At 46.4% G+C, this 25,101-nt stretch overlaps 1 protein-coding gene across 1 annotated transcript in view; it reads right to left on the reverse strand.

Moving 5' to 3' along the window:
• The window catches only part of BFSP2 (beaded filament structural protein 2), a 68,953-nt gene extending 44,378 nt beyond the window's left edge, over window positions 1-24,575 (reverse strand). Inside the window, exon 1 of the mRNA XM_043595385.1 lies at window positions 23,959-24,575. Within this exon, the coding sequence (XP_043451320.1) occupies window positions 23,959-24,450 (492 nt within the window). The 5' untranslated portion in view covers window positions 24,451-24,575. The remainder of the gene's footprint in view (window positions 1-23,958) is intronic.
• Between the last annotated feature and the right edge of the window lie 526 nt (window positions 24,576-25,101).

Consider the following 25,101-nt stretch of genomic DNA (forward strand, 5'->3'; position numbering starts at 1 on the left):
GATTTGGACAAACGTTATTCTAGATGTTTCTGTGAGGGTGTTTTTGGATGAGATTAACATTTAAATCAGTAGACTCTGAAAACAGTAGATTGCCCTCTGTAGTGGGGAGGGGGTGGCCTCATGCAATGGGTTGAAATCCTTAATAGAAGAAAGACGAGTGCTCCCCTGCCCCAGGGAAGGAATTCTGCCAGCAGCAGATGATCTTTGGACTTGAACTGCAACGTTGGTTCTTTCTTAGGTCTCCAACCCGCTGACTCCTTAATCTGGGACATGTAGACTCCATTATCCTGTGAGCAAATTCCTTACAATAAATCTCTTTTTCTCTCTAGAAACATCCAATTGGTTCTGTTTCTCTGGAGAACCCTAATGCACAGTATGATACAACTTAATATCAAGTTTAAAATCATGCAAAACAATCCTATAAAGGGTTTATTATACATATATAGCAAAACTGGAAGAACATTGGTGGGAGTGGTAAAAAGCCAAATTTAGAGTGGTGCTGGCCTCTGGGGAGGGGATTGGAATCAGGACAGAGCACAAATGAGGTTTCCATTGAAATCTTTGATTTCATGTTTAAATATAAAAGGTCTGCAGCAAATAACACAGAGACTGACAATTCTGGATGTTGAGCACCCATTTTCATATGCCTGAAATATTTCATAATTAAGAAGAAAAGAATGAGAGAACATCAACAACAAGGGAAAGAAATCTAGCGTGGTGAACGGAATGCAATAGACTCCTAATGTGCAGAGAGGGAGACTGGCTGGAGAAGGCAGGTGACGGAGACTCGGGGGAGGGGACCGCCTCTAGAGCTCCAGAAAAGGCCTCCTTGGGCCGCTGGGGTTGAAGATGGAGTGGGACTGGCTGTGGACTCAGGTCTGGGGGCCAGCAGAGCAGGACAGGAGGTATGGGGACAGGGGAACCGAGAACAGCTGGGCGAGTGTGGGAGAGGCAGTGCGCGCATGGCTGCGGAGGTGTGGGTGGGCCAGTGTCAAGGTCACAGTCACTGGAGCTCTCCCAGCGGCCCTTTGTATTCATCCTAAGGGGGCCCTTTAGAAATGGTTAGCCTGGACTTCCTTCTGACAAGGTTTGTTTCCTGCGTGCCGGCCAGAGTCAGAGGAGTCCGTATTCTCACCGGGGACCTGCTGAGGCTTAAAGCAAATGAGGAGCTCTTCTTGTCTACTTCAGGGGTGGCTGCTGGGGCAGACCGTCAGTGCTCAGCCCGCAGAGTTTTTTCAAACCCCTTTGTGGGCCCCCAGGTTCTGCTTCTTTATCCTTGCCCCAGCCTGCCCCTGGGCTCTTTTTGGAGCAGTGCGCTCAGGCCACCCCAGCCCACTTTCCAGTTCCCCTGGGCTAACTGCCACTCTGGGAATGACTGACAGGTGTGGAGTGGGAAAGCCAGCTCCCTTGCTGGGGGCTGGGGCAGCTCTGAGGTGGAGCTTCCCTCCCAGTTCCTGCAGGGTCAGGCTGAAGCTGAGACCTGGCCAGAGACTGTTCTCTTGCTGGTTCCTCCCTTGCTGGTCTCTCTTGGGAGCACCTCCATAGTGTGTCCCTCACTAAAGAATCCTGGACTCGGGCTCTGCTTCTTGGGAATCCGTCTGGGACAAGTGTTCTTCTCAGCCTCCTGCCTTGCATCCCAGAAACCCTCTGGAGTACAGGTGCCTTAAGCCTGGTCTGTCTCAGTGGAGCTGGGCACACAGGTTCTGGAACCAAACTGCCCAAACTGATCTCTGTCTAGATGTGTGATCTTGGAAAAAGTTATTTAATTGCTCTGTACCTCAGTTTCCTCATCTTCAAAAAAGGAGTCATGAAAGTGTTGGCCTCATACCGTTGTTGCGAGGTTGAATGAGTTAAGAACCTCAGAACAAATTCTGGCATATATAGTAGATGCCCAATAAATGTTAGGTGTATTAATTAATCTCCACTGGAAGTTTAAATGGTGTTTAAATGGCACTATGTTTTTTTAATGTTTATTTTGAGAGAGACAGAGACAGAATGTGAGTAGGTTAGGGGCAGAAAGAGAGGGAGACACAGAATCTGAAGCAGGCTCCAGGTTCCAAGCTGTCAGCACAGAGCCGGATGGTGGGCTCGAACTCATGAGCTGTGAGATCATGACCTGAGCCAAAGTCAGACGGTCAACCGACTGAGCCACTCAGGCACCCCTAAATGGCACTATTTAAAGAGCATTTCTCTCTTCCCCATTCTTGTTTAGGGCATGTGCCTGCAGGAGATACAGGGTGTGGGAGCAAGAGGTGAAGAGCTAAGCTGTGGGCTGCCTTCCACATGGGAGGTGGGGGTGGGGAAGGGGGTAGGGGTGGGGGTGGGGGTGGGAGGCCTCTGCAGAATTCTCCGCCATCTGCTTCCAAGAGACCTAAGTCAGAAATGTCATTACACAGTCTTAGAATGCAAAGGGCTCATGAAGATCATGAAAGATGAAGACCTGAGTCACAGAGAGGTGTGATGGCCGACGCCAGGCCCCAGGGCAGGTCCTTTGCCCTTTAGAGTCCAGCAGCAAGGACTTCTGGGAAGATCACGGGCTGTGACTGGAGAGACAGGGCTTCAAACCCTGTCTTTGTTACTTGGGGATTGTGATGCTCTATTTGTAGACTATCTGTAGCCTGGGGAAAAGGAAACTTGCTCCCCAGGGTTTCAAGATGATGAGAAGAAATGTATGGGGGGGTGTCTGGGTGCCTCAGTTGGTTGAGTGTCTGACTCATGATTTCGGCTCCAGTCGTGATCTTATGGAGCCCCTCATCGGGCTCTGGGCTGACTGCAGAACCTGCTTGGGATTCTCTCCACCCCTCCCCCGCTCCCACGAGCAAGCACACTCTCCCTCTCTCAAAATAAATAAACTTAATAATAATAATAAAGAAATGTATGTGTAACAACACAATGTTAACTCATCTGGGCTGAGACTGGGAAGTTCCTGCACTCCTCTAATGGCCCCCAAAGGTGCGCCCATCCTGGGCACAGAGGTGGAGCCCATGACAGGCATGTTAGCCTGGGCTCATTGGAGAGGGGTCCTACCCAGGAAGGCAGCCTGGGGCTGGGGCTGAGGGAGAGGGGCTGCTAGGGGGGCATCAGCTGAAGAAGGGGCTTCTCCTTGCGGTGGGTCCAGCAGGGGAATCTTAGAAGAACCCAGAAAAATCTGTTAAGAGAATCTGTTTTAAACTTTAGTCAGACCCAGACACTGTGAAGTGACCTCACAACAGTTTCTCTCATGGAAGAACTCTCTGGCCCTCTTTCCCTTTCCTTTCTCCCTGCTTACACTTTGGTCAGGTTGAAACAGCAGTGGGGTGTGAGGATAGAAGAACTTCCAGCAAGAGGTGCTGGGCCCTACCTGGGGCGGGGGTGGGGGAAGGGAGACAAGGGTCCACGTGTTGAATGATATACCCACTAGACATTCTATTTACTACTTGGGACCGTGTTTCATGACTTAAAATGAGCATGGAAGTTTTAGGTAATGACAAGTGATCAGAAAAGTCATGAGACTACCCAAGTTTTCAACCAGAGGCAGGAGACGATATTTACCTCCCAGTGAACCAGGAGAGGTTCCTCTCAAACCAAAGCTGCTTTTATTTTTTTTTAAATTTTTTTTCCCAACGTTTATTTATTTTTGGGACAGAGAGAGACAGAGCATGAACCGGGGAGGGGCAGAGAGAGAGGGAGACACAGAATCGGAAACAGGCTCCAGGCTCTGAGCCATCAGCCCAGAGCCTGACGCGGGGCTCGAACTCACGGACCGCGAGATCGTGACCTGGCTGAAGTCGGACGCTCAACCGACTGCGCCACCCAGGCGCCCCCAAAGCTGCTTTTAGAACGATGCCTCATGAGTCCTTCCTGTTCAATGTACGGTTGACATCCATCATACGGGTCTTGGCATGTAGCAGGCACTCAACAATGTGTGGATTTATTTACTCATCATACCTCTTAGAACTTCAGGTCCTAGAGTCTGAGAATTTTGACTCTTTAATAATATTTGAATTCCCATGGTTCCTGGTACACAGTGGACCCACATTCAATGCCTGATGAATGAACATAACAAAACTGAATTCTGTGCCAGCCCCACAGCAGCTACCATGACAAATGTAACACTGTCAAGACTGCCGGTGAGGAGGGAGGCAGGGCCAACGCATGCCAACATCACTAAAGATTCCGTACTTACAAGTGACACTAATTACACCCATGGACTGAGAATCTGCAGCTGAATCTGTGACACTGACAAAGACTTTTTCTACTCACATTATTCTCCTTAAATTTTAAAAGGGTCGGGGCCATGATGGCAGGTGTAATTATCTCCATCTTTTTTGCAGATAAGGAAGCTGCAGATGGGAGAGATTGGGGACCTGGGTGAAGCCTTTGGGGAGCCAAGACTTGGGGTATTCAAACTTAAGCTCTGACCTAAAACCCAAATGCACAGAAAATGCAACTGAAAGAGAAAAGGAGCGGGGGTGGGGGGGGGTGGAGAGGAGGGGTTGTTTCTCCATCATAAATGGAAGCAGGAGAGAATATGAACAGACTTGCTGGCTAATATATGCAAAGTCTCAGGGAAAAATGAAATTTTATGGTTGATTTATAATCCTCAGGAAATGGGAGCCATTGTGGAAATTCTGACATAAACAGACTGCAGGGCAGCACGGACCGCGTGGCTGGCCTTTCAGATCAGGGTGGCGTTGGCAGTGAAAGGATGATTATAGCTGTCCAAAACTTAACACAAATGACATCTTGCAGCTGGCTGACTAGGTATGCAAGACAGTGCTCGGAGCAGCTAGAAGGTGGTGCCGCCCGCCAAAGGGACAGAGTCAGAGGCAGCAGTCGGGGACTCCCCCATCTCCAGGGGGGCCCCCCGCCGGTTGGAGAAACCTGGGGTATATTCTGGCAGATGTGGGGAGCTAATAAAACTGCTGCTTCACCAGGGGTGGGGCACAGGCTACCACCCGACCCTCAGAAGTGAAGGAGGTGGCCGACATGTACTGACTGTTCCAGGTCTGGGTCGGCCAATCAGCCGAACCACAAAGGGTTCTTTAGGTACTTCTTCCCTTTAGGCTTTGCACTGCTCGGAGATAATGATGGGCGGTGACAGACAGGTGTATTGTTGGAGGCTTGGGAGATCAGAGAATTCCACCCTCTCATTTCACAGATGAGGAGCCTCAGAGCAAGAGGGATTGCTGCAGGGCACAGAACTGGTTAGCCGTCAGAAGCGAAGACGGACGAGGGGTCGGCTGTACTTGGTGTCTTCACGTCCATGAAGGGGTTGGATAAGGCGACCACCTGCTGACCAGAGTTAGGGAAGGGAATCCGGCCTATCCCCTGTGTGTCTGCAGGGAGACGTCAGTGTGACCCAATCTCTTCATTTAACAGTTGAGGAAACTGAGGTTTGAGAATGTGGGGTCACTTGTCTAAGATCACATAGAAACGTAGTGACATTTACTGTATTTCTACTACATGAATAGTCCTCTCTTAGTCTCTCTTTTCTGAACCTGCAGCTCCATGCGCTTTGATAGGATTTGGGATCTGATTCCAAGTGCAAAAGGAGTGAGGGTGAAATGGAGTATGTACAGAAATATTGGTTATTCTGGAACATTTTAAAATGACATTTGAGGGGCGCCTGGGTGGCGCAGTCGGTTAAGCGTCCGACTTCAGCCAGGTCACGATCTCGTGGTCCGTGAGTTCGAGCCCCGCGTCGGGCTCTGGGCTGATGGCTCAGAGCCTGGAGCCTGCTTCCGATTCTGTGTCTCCCTCTCTCTCTGCCCCTCCCCCATTCATGCTCTGTCTCTCTCTGTCCCAAAAATAAATAAATGTTGAAAAAAAAATTTTAAATGACATTTGAGGAACTGGGATAAAATATTGGGAATCAGGGGTCGCCTGGGTGGCTCAGTCAGTTAAGTGTCTGGCTTTGGCTCAGGTCATGATCTCACAGTTTGTGAGTTTGAGCCCCACATCTGCACTGGTGGTGCAGAGCCTGCTTGGGATTCTCTCTCCCTCTCTCTCAATCTGTCCTTCCCCATTTGTGCTATCTCTTTAAATAAATAAATAAACTTAAAAAATTTTTTTAAAATATTGGGAATCAGGACTACAGTGTGAAAGAAAACAATAGTTACTCTTATGTGTCGAACTGTGTACCACCCAAAAGATACGTTGAAGTCCTAGTCCCCCAGGACCTGTGAATGTGACCTTAAATGGAAGTAGGGTCTTTGCAGATGTAATCAAGTCAAGTTGAGGTCATTAGGGTGGGCTCCTGGCCAATGTGACTGTCCCTCTTTTGAGGGAAAGGTGGACACAGACACACAGGGAAAATGAAGGCAGAGGTTGGAGTGATGCTTCGACAAGCCAAGAAAGGCCAAGGATGGACACCCAACAACCAAAATAGGAGAGAGGTCCAGAACAGAATCTCTCTCACTGTCCCAGGAGGAACCAACCCTGCCGATTCCTAGATTTCTGACTTCCAGCTTCCAGAACAGAAGAGAATAAATTTCTGTTGTTTTACTCCACCCGACTGTGGCACTTTGTCATGGCAGCCCTAGCAAACCAAAACAGGTACCTCTTATTAACCAATTACTTTGCTGGATAAAGACCATTTGTTGATTTAGCCAATGTTCCCTGTGTGTCTGTTGGGTGGAAGGCACTACGCTGGGTGCCAGAGAGAGAGCAGGGAGTGAGAGAAGCTAACTCCTGTCTTCCCGAAGCTTACATTCTACTTAACCCGTATCATCTCCCAGAGTCCTCACAACAGTCCTGCGAAATAGGGATCATTCTCTTTCAACTTAGAGATAAGGAAACTCACTCTTCAGGCGTTAGTAACTAGGCCCAGGCCTCACTTCTGGTAAGGATTAGGGGCCTGGACTTGGCTCGGTCTGAGCCACTGCTCTACATTCACCCCTCACTGTGTTCTACCTCATTTACTGCTTACGTGCATGACTGCCTAGATAGACTTTTGAGGGGGAGAAGGGTGAGAAAGGTGGGAGTGTGGGTCCCAGAGGCACCGAGTGGGCCCCAAGTCACGTTACAGTCAGGAAATGACACATCAGCCCCAGGCCTCCAGGGGCCTCATAGTCGTGTGAGGCAGAGACCCTTCACACTCCTGCTCTGTCTCCACAGGCCTGCTGCCCCCGTTGAGAATGAGGGGGCTCAGGAGGCCCAGTTTGGGGGGAGAAGTTGAGCCACGGCCCCGCCAGCTAACAAGTTGGCCATAGAACCCTCACCTGCTCTGAATGTGCATACGGTATCAGTGATAGCCACACAGGGTCACTCTGTGATCCTGGTGGAAAGAGATAGAGATAAGACCATGCTGAAATCATATCCAAACAGAGAGGAAAGGATGCTCTGCATTGACAAAACTCAACATCCCTCTTCCAGCAGCACAAGTGACGAGGTTTACTACTTACTGTTTATGAATGCCCGCCCTGTGCCTGCTTCGTGCCTCCCATCTCCTGGATAAAACCTATAAGACACCCAGTCATCACACTGCCCCCAATTTCTGACAGCATCAGATACAGAACAAATCCTTGCTCTGAACCTTTACCCCAATCAACCAGCACAAGCGCAGACCTCAAAACAAGCCCCTCTCACTCCCTCTTTCTGAGATGTCCCAGGTTCTCCCTTGCTGCAGCAAGCTGACAAACCTGACTTTGTCCACCGGGAAGTGTGTTCTCAGTGGCCTGTCTGGTTTAGGCAGGTACACGCCTCACCCCTCTACCAGGATCCATGGGGGTTGGTCCTGGGGGCTCCTCCCACTGGATGTGGCCCTTGAGGAACCCTCAACTCTTCAAGTAGTACTTGGAACTGGGTGGTGGAGGGGGGTCACCCTGCAGGGGACAGGGAGCCAGTCCAGAAGTCTGTGGAAAGCACCGATGCCTTTGTGCGCGGTTTGGGAGGAGGACTCATCCCACCTACACTGGAGCGGTGCCCCTCGGGGAGTTCCTGAACTCTGCTCAGATATAGACATTCTGCCTCAAGGGCCGACTGCTCAGCACTTTTTTCTGGGCATTAAAATCACTGAAAAAGAAAAGTCGAAGTCCCTGGGGCAGGGGGAGGGGGATGCCGCACCATTTCCTGGCAGCAAAGCTATTAAACTTTCAAGTCCCAGTACTGAGCTGCTTGACAATCTGGAAGCCACCCAGCCTCACGCATTCGAGCTACAGCAGTTAGTTCCAGTTAAAGTGTGCTTGGCTAAGGATCAATCACTGTTTCTGACAGTTTTTTTTTTTTTTTTCCAAATTAAAAGCGAGACAGAGGAGGAGAAAAAGGAGGTTCATCTTAGTGGTTAAACTCCTCACAGAGAATGGCCCTTGTTGACTATGACTCTGTCTTTTCAGACAGTGGGCGCTCACAGTATACCCTTTTAGGGCCTGGGGTTTGAGGCAGGACTGACCCTGTTGTTATAAATGAGTATAACAGGAGGACTTTCATAATATTTTGAGGGTGGAAACAACATTGAATTGGTCCTGGCTGGGACATTAATTCAAAGGGGGAACTTAATCTCTGTAGGTCTCAGTTTCTTTGTCTATAAAATGGCAGCTATAGGGTGAATTATGTCCCCCCTCAAATTCATGTATTGGAGTCCTAACTCCCAGGACTTCAGAAGGTGATTGTAGATACAGCCTTTAAAGAGGTGATAAAACCTTAGAGGAGAAAACAGACAGCAGCCTCTTTGACCTTACTCGACTTGTCTCTGAAGGAGAGGGAAACAAAAGCAAAAATAATCTATTGGGACCTCATCAAGATAAAAAAAAAGTCTGCACAGCAAAGGAAACAACCAACAAAACTAAAAGGCAACTGAAGGAATGGGATAAGATACTTGCAAATGACATATCAGATAAAGGATTAGTATCTAAAATCTATAAAGAACTTACCAAATGCAACACCCAAAAAACAAATAATACAGTGAAGAAATGGGCAAAAGACAGGAATAGACAATTTTCCAAAGAAGTCATCCAGATGGCCAAACGACACATGAAAAAATGCTCAACATCCGTCATCATCAGGGAAATACAAATCAAAACCACACTGAGATATCACCTCACACCTGTCAGAATGGCTAAAATTAACAACTCAGGAAACAACAGATGTTGGCGAGGATGTGGAGAAACGAGAACACACTTGCACTCTTGGTGGAAATGCATACTGGTGCAGCCGCTCTGGAAAACAGTGTGGAGGTTCCTCAAAAAAATTAAAAATAGAACTACCCTATGACCCAGTTATAGCACTACTAGGAATTTATCCAAAGGATACAGGAGCACTGATTCATAAGGGCACATGTACCCCAATGTTTATGGTAGTGCTATCGACAATAACCAAATTATGTAAAGAGCCCAAATGCCCATTAACTGATGAATGGATAAAGAAGATGTGGTTTATATATACAATGGAATACTACTTAGCAATGAAAAAGAATGAAATCTTGCCATTTGCAACAACGTGGATGGAAATGGAGGGTATTATGCTAAGTGAAATAAGTCAGTCAGAGAAAGACAGATACATGTTTTCACTCATATGTGGAATTTGAGAAACTTAACAGAAGACCATGGAGGAAGGGAAGGGGAAAGATAGTTTCAGAGAGGGAGAAAAACTATAAGAGACTTAAATACAGAGAATAAACTGAGGGTCAATGGGTGGGCAGTGGGGAGAGGGGAAAATGGGTGATGGGCATTGAGAGGGCACTTGTTGGGATGAGCACTGGGTGTTGTATGCAAGCAATGAATCATGGGAATCTACTCCTGAATCCAAGAGCACACTGTATACAATGTCTGTTAGCTAACTTGACAGTAAATTATATTTAGAAAATAAACAAATAAAGAGGTGATTAAGGGGCACTCGGTTTGCTCAGTTGGTTGGGTGTCCAACTTTGGCCCAGGTTACGATCTCGTGGTTTGTGAGTTCGAACGCCATATCGGGCTCTCTCCTGTCAGCCTGTCAGTGCGGAGCCTGCTTCAGATCCTCTCTCTGCCCCTTCCCTGCTTATGCTCTCCCAAAAACAAACAAATATTTTTTAAAAAATTAAAAAATAAAGAGGTGATTAAGTTAAAATGATGCTGTGGGGGTGGGGCCCCGATCCAGTTCCACAGGTGTCCTTATGAGAAGAGGAAGTCTGGGCATACATGTCCAGAGGGAAGACCATGTGAAGACACGGGGAAGGATGGCCATGGAGAAACCAAGGAGAGAGGCCTCAGAAAAACAATGCTGACACCTCGATCTCAGACTTCCAGTCTCCAGACCAGAGGGCATAAATTCTGCTGTTCACGCCATCCTGCCTGTGGTACTCTGCCATGGCTGCCCAGCAGACAGTGGGCGTCTTCCTGGGTGACACAGACGTTACTGAGACAACCAAATGAGACAGTGAGTGACAGTTCTTGTTAATGCTTATGTCACGCAAAATAAGCATCGCACGGAGGCCTGCTTTCATCTTCATGAGACTTATCACAGTACTTGGTTTTCTCAGGAGACATTGGAGGGGAACCTGTAGAACCCCTAGAGTGACTGTACCTCCTCCAGGGGGTGGCTGGGATGTGGGCAAAAAACCCCAGGAATTCAGGGGCCTGCCTGTAGTGCCTGGCAGGGCTGGCCTGGAGGTGCAGACTCCACACTGAGGGGCCCTGGGCTCCCTCCCAGTCACCTGCAGGCCCTCTGAAATACCACCAGAAGCAATTCACTTCCCAAGCAGGGTTCCTTAGGGACAGGGACAGTGAACTCTAGAGATGCCTCAGGGCTTCACCTCCTTGCCTCATTTAGGCCTCACAACACTGCAGGAGAGAGTTTTCACCGAGGCTCTGAGACAAGCCCAGGTTTCCTTGGCAAGTAAATAATAATAAATCCATCTGTCAGTTCAGCTTCCTCCTCAGCGTTGGCTGGGAGTGGGTCTGAGGAAGGGACTCTTACCCTCAGGTGGGAATGAGGATGAGGAAGGTGTGTAGTCGCAGGCTGGGGATGATGCTTGCAAGTGCTCCTGAGGGCAGCATTGGGGGAGGGGGCGGGCGGAGCTGTGGAAGGGTGCCTGGAGGGAGGGGTGCGAAGGGAGGGGGCGCTGAGGGAGGGGAAGTGCACTGGTGGGGGTATGGAGGGAGGCGGGCCTGGAGGGAGGGGCAGGGTACTGGTGGGGGCTAGAGGGAGGGGGGCCTGGAGGGAGGGGCTGTGGAGAGAGAGAAGGCCTGCAGGGAGGAGCAGGGTAATGGTGGGGGCAGACAGGTATGGGCATTTAGAATTCAGGCAGGGTATTTTGCCTCTGTACAACTTTGTCCAGAGTCTGCGGAAGGGGCCTTTCTAACTTTGTTTCTCTCTGAATACTGTGGTGTTTCCTCTAAGACTTATTCAGAGTTATTCACTGGCCCTCGAAAGAAAGAAATAGAAAGTCCCAGTCGTTTTCTGAGAGCAGGTTGCTTTTGTGACGGACATTCCCTGTGCACAGCTTTTCATTACTTACTGATAACAGCTGAAGTAACTTCTCATTTCTGCTGAGTATTGAATTTGTGACAGTCAGCTCTATTAGCTCGTTTACAACCAGATAAATGAGTCTTTCTGTGCATTCCTCCAGCCAGACGATGATAAACTGGGTTTTATTTCCCTAAATTGAGTCCTCGGCTTCAGTGGATCTGCATGAACCCTGTGGAGGAGTGCTGGGGAACTTGGTTCACCCATTCTTTTGATAATTCCCTGGAAGGAACCATCACGTTTGTCCTTGGCACCTGTGCCACCTGCCTGGATGAAATTTTAATTTAGTGCTTCTGGAGAGTGTAGGCCACTACGAAGTCTTGCCTATTGCTCTTACACATGCTTATGTAATTTGGTTGGGTTTTTGCTTTGAGATGACAGTGTTGAGATGAGCCTTCTTTCCCACCAGGACATGTCAGTAGCTTCTGTGAGGTTGTGAGGGCTTCGCCCACCCTGGCCTGGCTGGAACACCCCCACTCCCAACCCAAGTCGCTGGCAGGAGTTTTATTTATTATTTCATTAAAAAAAATTTTTTTTAACGTTTATTTATTTTTTTGAGACAGAGACAGAGCACAAGTGGGGGAGGGGCAGAGAGAGAGGGAGACCCAGAATTCCAAGCAGGCTCCAGGCTCTGAGCTGTCAGCACAGAGCCTGACATGGAGCTCAAACTCACAAACTGTGAGATCATGACCTGAGCTGAAGTTGAACACTTAACCAACTGAGCCACCCAGGCGCCCCTATTACCTCATTTTTTAAATTTTAGGTAAAATATACCAACATTGCAAAAAGAATAATCGCCCGAAGTACGCCTGCTCCTACCCCTGTCTCCAGCCCTCACTAGAAGCATCTGCTGCTACCACCCCTGGTGTATGCTTTGAGTCAGCCTTCCCACATGGAAACAAAACAAAACACACAGAGTGCAGCATAGCATAGATGGGGTTTTGCAGCCTGCCTTTTTCCTCAAAAATATACACTGGTGCCAGTCCCACATCAGTACATAACAAGCTTCCTAGTTCTTTTCCTCCAGCCACAGAGGATTCTGGTGTGTTAGTTAGCTATATTGGACATTCAGGCTGTTGCCAGTATTTCGGCGTGGTGTGGGATTTTAGGAGGCTTTCTGCCCGTAACTTCAGGGTTCCCATTTGAAACCTTGAATGTGTCCGATTCTGTATTCAGCCCTGGCTGTGCAACCATCTGCTGGCCACATTTTGTGTACTGGGGCACACCCACTCCACACCACGGACTTAGAATAGAGAGCTGAGGGGGACAGTGCAGAGACCAGGAAGAGCTTGGTGCCTGGTGGTGAGAATGAAAACCCTCAGCATCAATGACACCATCTAGCCACCCACCGCCTCCCCCCGCCCCCCCCACCGGCCCAGCCACTAAGGAGCCTGACCACACCGTGGCATGGCTTCTGTCAGCCCAGACCATGTTCCTAGCGTGGACCTAGGCCCCTTAAAATGCCTGCCTGAGAAAGGTCAATGCTGCCAAAAGAATTTACTCTTCCTTCCAGCTAAAACCTGACAAAAAGCCCCTGACCTCCCTTTTCCTTGGCAGTTATTTTAGGAAACTCGAAATTGTAAATCCTTTGGTGCCTTTGAGAGGTAAATCTACAATTCAGAATTTTGCTTCAAGGACCTGGGAACCATCTCTGTGAAATGCACACTTTGAGGAGATAGTTCCCTGTCTCCCAGTTCCTGTGGGAGGGTCGGATGCTGACTTTGGTGGGCGTCTTTCTCCAATTCGCTCCTGTCATAAAGCTATGAGAAGTGTGTTTCTCCTTTGGATAAGCACCAATTAGCAAACACAGATGGCCGGATCATAGACCACCCCCTTCTTTAACCTCCTTCAGCACTTTTCCTTTGGCACACCCAGCATTTAAAAAGCCTTCTGTCTTTTGTTTCAGTGGAGTCGAGCTCAGTTCTGTATCCTCAAGTGTCTCTCTTCTACTGCAGTAGTCTGAATAAAGTATGTCTTGCCAATTTTAACAAGTGTACAGGGCAAAATTTCTCTTTGACAGTTGAGAAGTCTGCCTCATGCATAGACTGCTCTGTGGATGGTCAGACCGTTTCCTGATTCCCAACCTTCGTCCATGTGGGGCCCCGGTCTGAAGGGCCATCTTCTGGCATGTTCTGTGGGTCCCACATTGAGTGTCAACCTCCTGGGGTACCCTCACTGAGGACCAGCGAATACCCTGTCTCTTCTCTAAACTCCCGCAGCATGGGTGGGTTGAATGACTCATGAATCCACGTGTGTGAACACAGTTGTTTATGTTACTACTCACTTAATATCTGTAGCTTCTCCTTTATTCAATTCCACAAATTTAATTGGGCATTGGTCATACACGTGGCAACTTACAAGCATTATTTCATCCATATACCCGTCATCCAGCTCCAATGATTATAAATGCATGGCCTATTTTGTTTCCCCTATATCCCCTCACATTCCTACTACACTTCAGATCCTTTTGAACAAATTCCAGATATCATTATTTCTTCTTCATGTATTTCAGTATGTAGTGTTAAATTATAAAAATGCTTTAAAAATAACTTCTAAAAACATCTAAAAATGACATCTAAATATTAATAACAATTCCTCAAATACCCAGTTCATCTTTCCTCAATTGTCTAATTTTTAGTTTGTTTGGATAGTGGTTCAAATAATGTCCATTTTAGTGGGGTGATATGTCAGTTTAATCTCTTTTAATGTATAGCTCTACCTCATCTCCCTTTTTGCTCCTTGCAGCATTTTCTTGTTGAAAACATTGGGTGTTTAGTTCTATAGTTTCCCCAGTCTGCGTTTTGCTGATTTCATCGCAGTGGGTGCCAATAAACATGTTCATCTGACTTCTGCATTTTCTGTAAATTCGTAGTTTTATTTTGAAGCATAATCACATTCAGTTTTCTTTTTCTTTTCTGGCAAGACTATATCATAGGTGATGTTGTGTACTCTACTGGGGGGTACCTGTCTGCTGGTTTCTCTTTTTGTGATATTAGCAGCCATTTGATGATTGTTATTGTCTAGATCCAATTTTTAAATTGTGTTTGCAAAGTGGTGATATTTGAATTCTATTTTAATGATTAATATTAGTTATAAATATAAATAAAATGTTAATAGTTACATTATTATTTATTTTTTAGCTGTATTATTTCTAAAAAAAGATAATTACTCTCTTCAATTCTTTTTTTTTTTTTTTTTGTTAATGCTGATGGATCTACAGTTCTTATAGGAAAGGTAGGAAAAATGACTAATTCTTTCTAGTTATTTACCAGGTTTCAAAATAATGAGTTGGTTCCCAGTGGACTCCAACACAACTAATAAGTGGGATTTTTTTTTTGTATTATACTGAACTCATAGATTTAAACCTACTTGATGTGTCTCAATGCCTTGTGGTTAATATTCTTATTGATATGTAGTCATCTTTGTTTAGTGGGAGCTTATTCAAATTGTCTCCTAAGTCTTTTCACATGACTCTAGCAGTTCTTTATAGCTTCCTTGGTTTTGGTATGATAAGAGGTTTCAGATTCATCTCTTACACTTCCTGTTCCCAAACCTGGATTCAGCCATTTCTCTAACTAAGGAGTCTCAGTTCTTGTAATGAAAGATGGTACTTAGTGATCCAAATCAGAGGCTAAAAATACTCATTGCTAGTGGGTTGACAATTGTTTCTAGGTCTTTTCACTGGCCAGAGTTAGGAAATGGGTATATATTTATTTTGGGACCACATACACCATGATTTTAAATGGATAGTTTCAATTCAAATTCAGGACTAGAGAATTGTCACTAAACTTTATCTGCCTTACAAGTGTGTCTCCATTTATCCATACTAAAAGTCTCAGATCTCAATGACACAAATAGAATTACTCTTTTGCTTTATCCCACAGTACAACACACACACACACACACACACACACACACACCAGTGTCAGAATAACAATATGAACAATATCATTATTGAAAATGATTTAATAAGATTTTTTTTTCAATACTCTTTGCATCCCACTAGGGATGTGCAAATTACTTTAGTATAAAAGTCACTTTTATAATTCCGCAAAAATACTTTCATGGTTCCAAAGTCATCTCCACATAACAAGATAAATTAAAAGAATTCTAGTGCCTATTCCTTTCCCCTCTACCCTACTCCCTCCATTCTCCTATAAATGATCATTTAAAAACATTTGTGGTTTTTATTTTCAATTACAAGTGAATATGTATGTATATGTTCATATATCTTCCTCTTCCTTAGATAAATGGTAGAATGAAATACACACTATCTCCACCTTGCTTTTTAACTCAACAATACATCTTGGAGATCATCACTCCATAATACTTATAGAGCTCTTCCTCATTCCTTTTGTGGATGTATCATTGCTTATTCAGCTAGTCCCCTATTGCTAAGTATTTGGGTTTTTTCCAGTCTCTTGCCATTATAGCTATGATTGAAATGAACAACCTTGTGCGTACTTCTTGTTCATGTGTTTGCCAGGGTATCATCAGGAGAGATTCCTAGAAGTGGGATTGCTGGATTAAATCACATAAATGCATATATAGTTTGTCTAGATATTGCCAAGTTCTTCTCCATAGGCATTCTAACATTCTATTCCCATCAGCGCTGTGTGGAATTGGCTGCTTCCCTAGCACTTCACCAACAAAATAGATTGACACGCTTTTGGAGTTTTGCCAATCTGATAAGTGAAAAGTATATCTCAGGTAGGTTTTTGTTTTGTTTTGTTCGTATTTCTCTTATCATGGGTGAAGTTGAACATCCTTTTACGTGGTTAGAGCCATTTTCATTTATTTTCATGTCAACTCTCCATTTGTGTCTCCAGCCTATGTAACAGTAAGCACATTGTTGGCTTTTATTTTAAAACCTCAAATTCTAAATGCTGTTTATAGAATAGAGGTATTAATCCTTTGAATTCAAAGTTGCAAATACTTTTTTCTAGTTTGTCATTTATCTTTTAGTTTTGCTTATGGTGTTATTTTGTGATGCAAAATTTAAAATTTTTTGGTAATAAAATTAACAGTATTTTCCTTTATTGCTTTTAGATTTTGAATTATATCAAGGAAGACTTCTTCCACACCCAGGTTATAAAGGAATTCACCCATGCTTTCTACTTGTATGGTTTCCTTTTTTACATTAAAAAAATGTATCCAAATGGGATATATTTGGAATTGATTTAGGGAACAGTGAAGGATGGATCCAATTTTATTTTCCTTATGACTATCTAGTTGCCTGAATACCATTTATTAAAAAATCCATCATTTCCTCCATTAGATTCAAATAGTGCATTTATCAATACTAAATTTCTGTATGTAGCAGGGCCTACTTTTGAATTTTATATTTTGTTCCATTGGTCTTCTTATCTTTTATGGACCAATATGGAACTGCTTTGTGAATGAGATTCTAGTATATTTCAATGTCTGGGAGAGCTGACGTTTCCCTCCTTGCTCTCCTCTTTCAGTTTTTCTTTTTGGCTATGCTTGCCTTTATGTTTAAAAAATTATTTTTTAATGTTTTATTTATTCTTGAGAGAGAGACAGACAGTATGAACAGGGGAGGAGCAGAGCAAGAGAGGGAGACACAGAATCCGAAGCAGCCTCCAGGCCCTGAGATGTCAGCACACAGCCGGACACAGGGCTCGAACTCACAGACGGTGAGATCATGACCTGAGCCGAAGTCGGATGCCCAACCGAGCCACCCAGGCGCCCCTCTTGCCTTTATGTTTTTACAAATGAAATTTACAATAAGCCATTGTAGTTAAAAAAAAAAAAACAACCCCTATGGTATTGTAAAATTAGGATTGCATTAAATATGTAAATTAACTTAGGGAGAACTGACATTTTTCTTGAGTCTTTATATTCAAGCACATGGTCTTTGTTTCCGTTTATGCCTTTCAAGAGAGGTTTATTATTGTCTCATATACATTTTGGACATTTCTTGTTAAGTTTATTTAGAGTTATTTTAACTTTTGCTATCATAAATGAGATGGCAGCCATTTATATGTGAAATAAACATATGTCTATGTGTGCATATATATATATTTAGCATATACCTTTAATGTGTATAACCTGCTACTTTCCTAAATTAACTTATTTTCTATTGTACAGTTTTCATGTGGATCCTTTTGGGCTTTCCAGAAAGACCAGCATTTTCCTTCTTTCTTTCCAATCCTTATACCTCCAATTGCTTTCTCTTGTGTGGCATTAACTGTGACCTCTGACCAGTGTTCCATAACAGTAAAGATAGTGGGCATCCTTATCTTGTTCTTAATTTCTATAGGAAGTCCTCTTGTATTTCTTTCTTAGCTATTTTATCATGTCAAGAAAGTCTCCAATCATCCTTATTATTCAGGTGAGAAATCAAGATGTAGTAAGATCAGTGAAGAATTTGCTGTCAGTCTTTGTAGCCCATCCCCTATTTTTTGTCACTGGGACAGCCCAGTCCTCTACTCTTCAACATGGCCGGCGCATTTTAAGAGATGTTACGAGATTTGACAATAAGCCTCCAATGATAGGACTCCTTCTCCCCCTGTATTCTGTAGCAGAATTTTGCTTCTGCACAGATATCCTCTACTTAGAAAAGCTAGAACCCCCAGGAAATCAGAAACTACCCTTCTTAGAAAGCAGTTTGGTGACTGCCTATATTACTGGACCAAGACCCTTGGGGGAAGCCTCATGCCTCCTTCTCTGCCTCTGCTCCCTCCAAAGATTTCTTCCTCTCTTATATGTCACTCTCCCTGAGAGGAATTCTCCTAAATACATTTTTTTCTCCATAAAGTAACATTTCTAATGATACTTTAGTGTCCTTTATAACTTGGCTAACAAAGTAGTTAACTTACTGGCCTCCTCTGACCAAAGTATATGTACAGTACTCAGAAGAGATGGGGTGGTTTATCTTGGGTAAATTTATGCAGGGTGTTGCAGATACTAAAATAGCTCAGGGTTCTTTCTCCCTCCCCCTTTCAGGGACACCAGGTTGTGAATCATGAACAATGATCTTATGGCCTTCTTATTCAGGGGCACTGGGGGCTGGGGCTGGGGGGTTAGTTCTTGTTTCTTTTTCTTTTAAAACAAAAACAAAAAACCCTGTTAGGACCACAGGTTCTGTGGAGAGAGAAACTGGCCCTCACCTGGATTGGCTAAGTTTCCAGCAGTTTCCCCAAATAGGCAGATCCCCAGAGTATGGGTCTCTCTTTGCAAGGACAGAAAGAGGAACTGTGAAAGGCAGGAAATATTCAAATCAGGTTCATTTTAAATTCTAATTCTCTTGCTTTTTAATGATTTTGATTTCCCCTTTCTTCCAGCTAACAACCTTTGCTGTGTGAGGTGTAAGCTGCTGTTTTCTCCCACGGAGACCAATAATTTCAGTGGAAACCGAAGCCTCCACGTTCCCCTTTCTTTCCCAAGCAGCATCTCTCTGGCCTTGGCCTTGGCTTGATCCCTGTGCTCTGAGACTCTGCCTCCATGGCTGCATCTCTTCTGTCCCAGTCTCCTTTTCTCTGCAGCTCTGAGACAGGGAGGCTGCCTAATTCCAAGCTTGTGTTTGGCCTATTTGAAGATGAAAGGGTCTGACATTGCTGCCAGAACTTATTATGAGCACCATTCACTTGGCAAGAGAAGTCGGGAGCACTCGGCAAAGCAGGAGAGGAAAAGAGTCAGTTTCTGCCCAAGCAATGGGCAGGGACTATGCCCTCTTTGGCCTCTGGGGCCATCACCTGAGAGTTTTACTGTCTGTTTTTACTGCTTAGCAGAAGTGGCTGAGTTTCTAATATAACTAAGGAGTGGGGAGAGAGAGGTTTGGAAGTGAAAAGGGACTTTGTATACATTAACCCTAGCAGGATTGGCTATGTGATTTGTGGGTCCTCGTGCAAAAGGAAAACATGGAGCTCCTTGTTCCAAAGGCAGGGGGTAAAGTGCTTTGAAAGGTGGTAAAATATAAAATAAATAAATAATGGTGGAAAAATATAAAACTCTGTGGTTTTTCTCTTGTCTTGTCATGGTAATTTTTGCTAGTTAATCTTGCACATCCTCAGACACAAGGGTACTCAAGGGGGCAAATGCAAACTCTTCTAGGCCCCCCGGGGGCCCTGCCCCACTATTTGTGGCACTGTGTGGTATACCAACTGCTTGGTTAGCCTTCCTTCCCTGCCTGGCATCTGCCTTTCCCACAGACTAGCCACTCTGACCCATGGAGGATAGGCAACACTAAGAGGATTGAACTTCAGTGTGGCCCTGCAGGTGCCTGGGTCAAGGGTAGACAAGAGGCTCGCCCTTCCCTTCTAGCTGCCTTCTAGATGCAGTGTGGTGCAGCCATTCCTGGTTCTGTGCCACACCCCAGGAATCAAACCACCCCTCCCTGAGCCTGTGACGAGGCCCTAACTGGAGTTGGTGGTGGGTGGGGGTCTGGGGTTCCCAGGGTCGCGGGACTGAGCAGCTGAGAGCTTTGGATTCTCGGAGCCCAGATACTCTTAGCATGGCATGGCTGCCTCTGAAGCCTGTGTGAGGGGAAGGCAGCACTTTCTGAAATAAATGAAATGCTGGTAGTCTGTTCTCTAGGCCTGGAAGAGGTTAGGGGCCGTGGTTGGGGTGGGCCCCTCTTGCAGTTCTATGGGAACTGGCTGGTTGGTGGGTCTAGGGCTCCATGACAAAGCACCCTGGAAGGCAGTGGGGGCCCCCATTCCCCAGTGGGAAAGGCTTTGTCTCTGATTAGCCAGAAGTTGGGTTTCTGAGTAGCCAGAAGTTGGGCCTGCCGTTTGAGGACAGATAGGGCTTGGGAAGGAGCTATCATCGCACGGCTGTTAGGTGAAGAGGACTCTTGGGGTGGAGAAAGGAAGAAAGGATCAAGCTAAGGCCCTGAAGGGGGGCCATGGCCTCCAGAGGCGAGTCCCTTGGTCTAAGGCTCGGCCCCCAGGGGACTGGGGTAGAGTGTTCTGACTCAGGATGGCCTGCTGCCTGTGCATCGTACTTCACAGTTCCCAATGCACCTTTTTGCATCTTATTTCATCTCATGCACACAGGGACCCTGGGCAGTGCTCATTCATTTTATAGATAGTGAAAGGGAGACATAGAGCAAAGGAATGGCTGGTCCAAGTAAGTGGCAGAACCAGGATTTGAAGCGGGGCCCCACTCACGGTTGAGCATCAATCCTGTCCATGGCTCCAGGTAGCTGCAATGCTGTGAGTGAAGCAGTCTCTCTAAGCTGTTAGTCACTCATTTTACCAGGTCCGTAACATTCAGTTAACCCCCTTAACAGTTCTCCTCAGTAGATAAAGTAATCCCCAAACGGCAAATGAGGAGTCAAGTTGAGAGAAGTTAAGTAACTGACCCAAAGGCACCCAGTGAGCAGGTGGCAGAGCCAACATCCAAATGTAAGTTCACTGTAAGCTGAACTAGTTTAAACTCTTTCCAGTCTTTCCACTGGTGGGGAGAGCTGGTTCTTCCTAAGTGGCCAAGAGTGAGAGGGCATGGCCAGGCAAGGGACCACAGGACAACATGGTAACTAACTACCACTGTGGATGTGTGTAGAGGCTGTCATGAGATCACAGAAGGAACAGGGGGAGCATCACAAAGGAGCAGGCTGAGGACACGCAGTTGTGTTCAGGGTCTCTTAGGTGGGTGGCGTGGCTGGGACAGAGACATGGCTTCATGAGGGCTTTGGGGACTGAGCCCAGAGTCATGGATTGTGTCCTGACAGTGATGAGGAGTCCAGAAAGGTGTTGGGCAGGGACATAATACAGTCAGATCCCATACGTCCAAAAGATGATGCTGGTGACTGGTAGAGAACACCAGGAAGGAGAGCAGGCATCAGCAAAGCCATCTTAAAGCTTTATGTTGAAGCCTGGAGGGGTAGAAAGTGTGGGTCAGCTTTGTAACTGCAACAAAGGAAAATTAATGTGCATATGTAGAATTTTCTTTGGTTCTTTGTGGCGGAACAGAGCTTAATATGGCTGGAAGGCTGGGCTGTGTGATACAGAAATAACTTCATTTTACAGGTTGGTCTAACTGTATCTTCAAGTTCATGCTTTAAAAAAAGGAAGAAAAAGAGAACTCTGTAGTCATATGAAGGATCTCACTTATGGTCATTTAATGTTTATTTATTTCTGAGACAGAGAGAGACAGAGTGTGAGTGGGGGATGGGCAGAGAGAGAGGGAGACACAGAATCTGAAGCAGGCTCCAGGCTCCGAGCTGTCAGCACAGAGCCCAACGCGGGGCTCGAACTCACAAACCATGAGATCATGACCTGAGCCGAAGTCGGTCTCTCAACCAACTGAGCCACCCAGGTGCCCCAGTTATGGTCATTTAAGAGGAAAATGACCACCAGTGTCAGGGCTGAATGTCTTGGCATCCAGCCTTTGCTTTGGCAGCCCTGTGGCTGTGCTGCCGTCATGGTGTAGCTTTCTGACCTGTAGTCTACCTGCAGGCAGGAACCATGCAACTTACATATCTATGGATTCGCTGTAATAGCCACAGCATTAGACCCGTTTTACGGATAAGGCCAATGATGCATAGAGAAGTTGAGTAAGTTGCCCAATCTCCTGTAGCTAGCTACAGTTGAATATGGACTATGTTTTGTGGCCATACTTTCTGACTTAGAAGTCAGGATGCCTGACTTCTCATGAAAAGCCTGTGTGGCATCTGAATGTGAGAAATTGTCCTGCACATGCTGAAATATTGGAATATCTGGGGACATCCTGGTGGTTTATAGGACACAAATATTTGGACTCAGGGCTGCCAGGGAGGATCTGGGAGGGATGGCTGTCTTAGATTTGACAGCGTTAAGCCCCAAGCTGCTCTTAAGTTGGCTTTCTCTCACAGCCCAGATCGATGCAAGCAGGACAACAGCTCCAGAGGAAAGCCAAGAGGACAGTATTGCACATCACACATACTGAGCTGACAGCTGGGCACTGATTGTCTATGAGCCCATGAAGGAGAAGCATCCTGGGATGAAATGGGAGGCAGGCAGGGAATGGGGAGCCTCTCAGTGTTCCTGCTCTGCATCACCCAGTCACACACAAATAGAGGCTTGTGATCTCCTCTCCAGGGACTGCGTGCTGGGCCCCAGGGTACAAGGGCAGTTCCTAGCTGAGTTGGAGGCTGATCTAGCTCAGAGGGATCCTAAGGCCAGCCTTTGTTGGGTGGAGGTGGGGGAGGGAAGGGACAAGAAAGAGCCACCCACAGAGACCTGATGAGATATGCAATGCTGGCTGGAGTCCCAGTGGTGGAACCATAGGCCGCAGGCCAGACGTGACAGATGAGCTCAGCATTCTGCAGCAATCAGCCTGGAGAGCACATCCTGACCAAGCAAGGGGGAATGATGAAACCTCTGTGTCCTGCCCTGTCCCATGAGATAGCCACTGGCCACATGTGGCTATTTAAATCTATTATTATTATTATTATTATTATTAATTTATATAGAAAGAAAGAGCACACACAGGGCAGGGCAGGGGTGGGGGGGGGGGAGAGAGAGAGAGAGAGAGAGAGAGAGAGAGAGAGAATCTTAAGCAGGCTCCACACTCAGCGCTGAGCCTGACCTGGGGCTGGATCTCATAACCCTGGGATCACAACCTGAGCTGAAGTCAAGAGACAGATGCTCAACTGACTGAGCCACCCAGGAGCCCATATTTACATTTAAATAAAATAAAATAAAATAAACATAAAAATAAAAATTCAATTCCTTATCTTATTAGCCACATTTCACGTGCTCAATAGCCATATGTGGCTAGTGGCTACCAGACTGGACAGTGTGGGTATAGGACATTTCAATCACGGCAGAAAGTTCTATTTCAGTGTAAATTATTTCATTAATATTTTAAATATTGACTACATGTTGAAATAACATTTAAAATATACTGAGTTAAATAAGATATGCTAATATTAACTTTACCTGTTTCTTTTTTACTTTTTTTTTACTGTGGGTAATGGAAACTTTTTAATTACCCTGAGGCTCCTATTTCTATTGGACAGCGCTGTAGTCGATGAATACAGGAACACACCCCCATTTATCCATTGTTTTTAATGCCATATCCATTCGATGGTGTTCCATTTGATGATGTCTGTAAAAACTCTTGCTTAATACAAAGGGTACAGAGTCAGCCCAGGCTAATGGGATGAATGCAAGCTTTGGAACTGGAACAATTTGGGCTCAAAGCTCAGCTTCCCTATGGGCTGCATGATCTGGACAAATTACTTAATTTCTTTGTGCCTCAGTTTTCTCATCTGAAAAATGCAGTCAGTGAATAAGTCCCTGCCTAGCACTGCTTTGAACACAGGAGACAGTGCATGTACAGGGACTCCTATGGACCTGGCCCTTAGTCTACCTCAGTAAATGGCGACTGTCATTGTTATCATTGCCATCAGTATTTCCGAGCATGAAAGAGTTAAGAGGCTATGGTCAGTTTCTTTGGCCTGAGACCATTCACTCCCCTGCCCCTGCCTCAGCATCCTTGCTCTCTGATGATGACCCCCCAGGCAGCTGTGAGCATCCTCTCTTGGCCCTACACAAAGCCCTTGGGCATAGCCCACGTACTCACCTGTTGGCAGCTGCTGGCCCAGGAAGCCCTGAGGGCACCCCAACTTTCGGAGCGTGTGGCCTTGCTCTCCAGGTGCACGCGCAGTTGTGCCTCCAGCTCCTGGCTGACGTTCTCGAGGGCATGAACCTTGGCCATGTATTCCACCAGGCAACCCCCCAGGTCCTCAACGGCACCGAGGTTCCTCTCCAGGCCTGGAGCTGGTGCTGTGGCCAGACCTGAGCTCCGCAGGCCCTGCAGGAAAACACTGCTGATGCCCAGGGCCCGGCGTGTCACGCGGGTGCCCAGGCCACCTGTGTACCCACTGGGTACCATCCCTACATAGACTCTGGGTCCTCGGACGAGACTACCCATGGCATTGGTCCTGGAGGCTGGGGGGCTATCCAGGGAGGATGATGACCATGTTCCCCCAAAGGACGCCCTGTGCCTCTGGAGGGGCAAGCTGGAGCTGGTACTGGTGGGCATGTCCACCACCACTCGCCTGCTGCTCGTCATCCCTTCTGCCTCTGCTGTGCCTAGTGGGCTTACAGAGCCCAGTGACTTTTGGTTTCCAGCCCCAGTGTCCCTGTGGCTCAGTTGTGGGCCTCTCTGGAAGCTCCCCTATCCCCAGGGCTGCTTTGTCTGCTGTTTTCCATGAGCTTCCACCATTCACCGAGCTGAAAGGGAAACAGGCCCTGCCCAGGGCTGTGTGCAGAAAGGCACTCATGCATTCTCTGCAAGGTCATGTGCCTGACCTCCCAGATTTTTCTGCTGGTGATGGGGGTGCTAGATCAGTGCGGACTGTGGGGGTGGCTCTTCTGGATTTGTGTACTTTACTACCTAAGAGAGAGCAAGGCAGGCATCAAGCAGCCCATTTCACAGATGAGTAAACTGAGACCCAAAGGCCTCGGATCACAAGTGTAGTGACCCAGGACTGAATCCAGGTATTCCAGGGCCGATTTCAGAGCTTTCCTTACATGTGTTGTGTATGTAAATGTGTGAATGTGCATGCACGTCCACACAGGTAATAGAGGATGGAAATGGATGTGAACCAGCCACAGTGGGAGGCAGCCCCATGAACTGAAGAGAAACAAACCAAACCTGTTGCCTCCCTTCCCCTCCTTCAATCTTGGTAGCAGCTTCAGGTCCTTCTGTGGCATTTTTCTT

Source organism: Prionailurus bengalensis, chromosome C2, assembly GCF_016509475.1.
Source record: "Prionailurus bengalensis isolate Pbe53 chromosome C2, Fcat_Pben_1.1_paternal_pri, whole genome shotgun sequence".
Taxonomy (NCBI): Eukaryota; Metazoa; Chordata; class Mammalia; order Carnivora; family Felidae; genus Prionailurus; species Prionailurus bengalensis.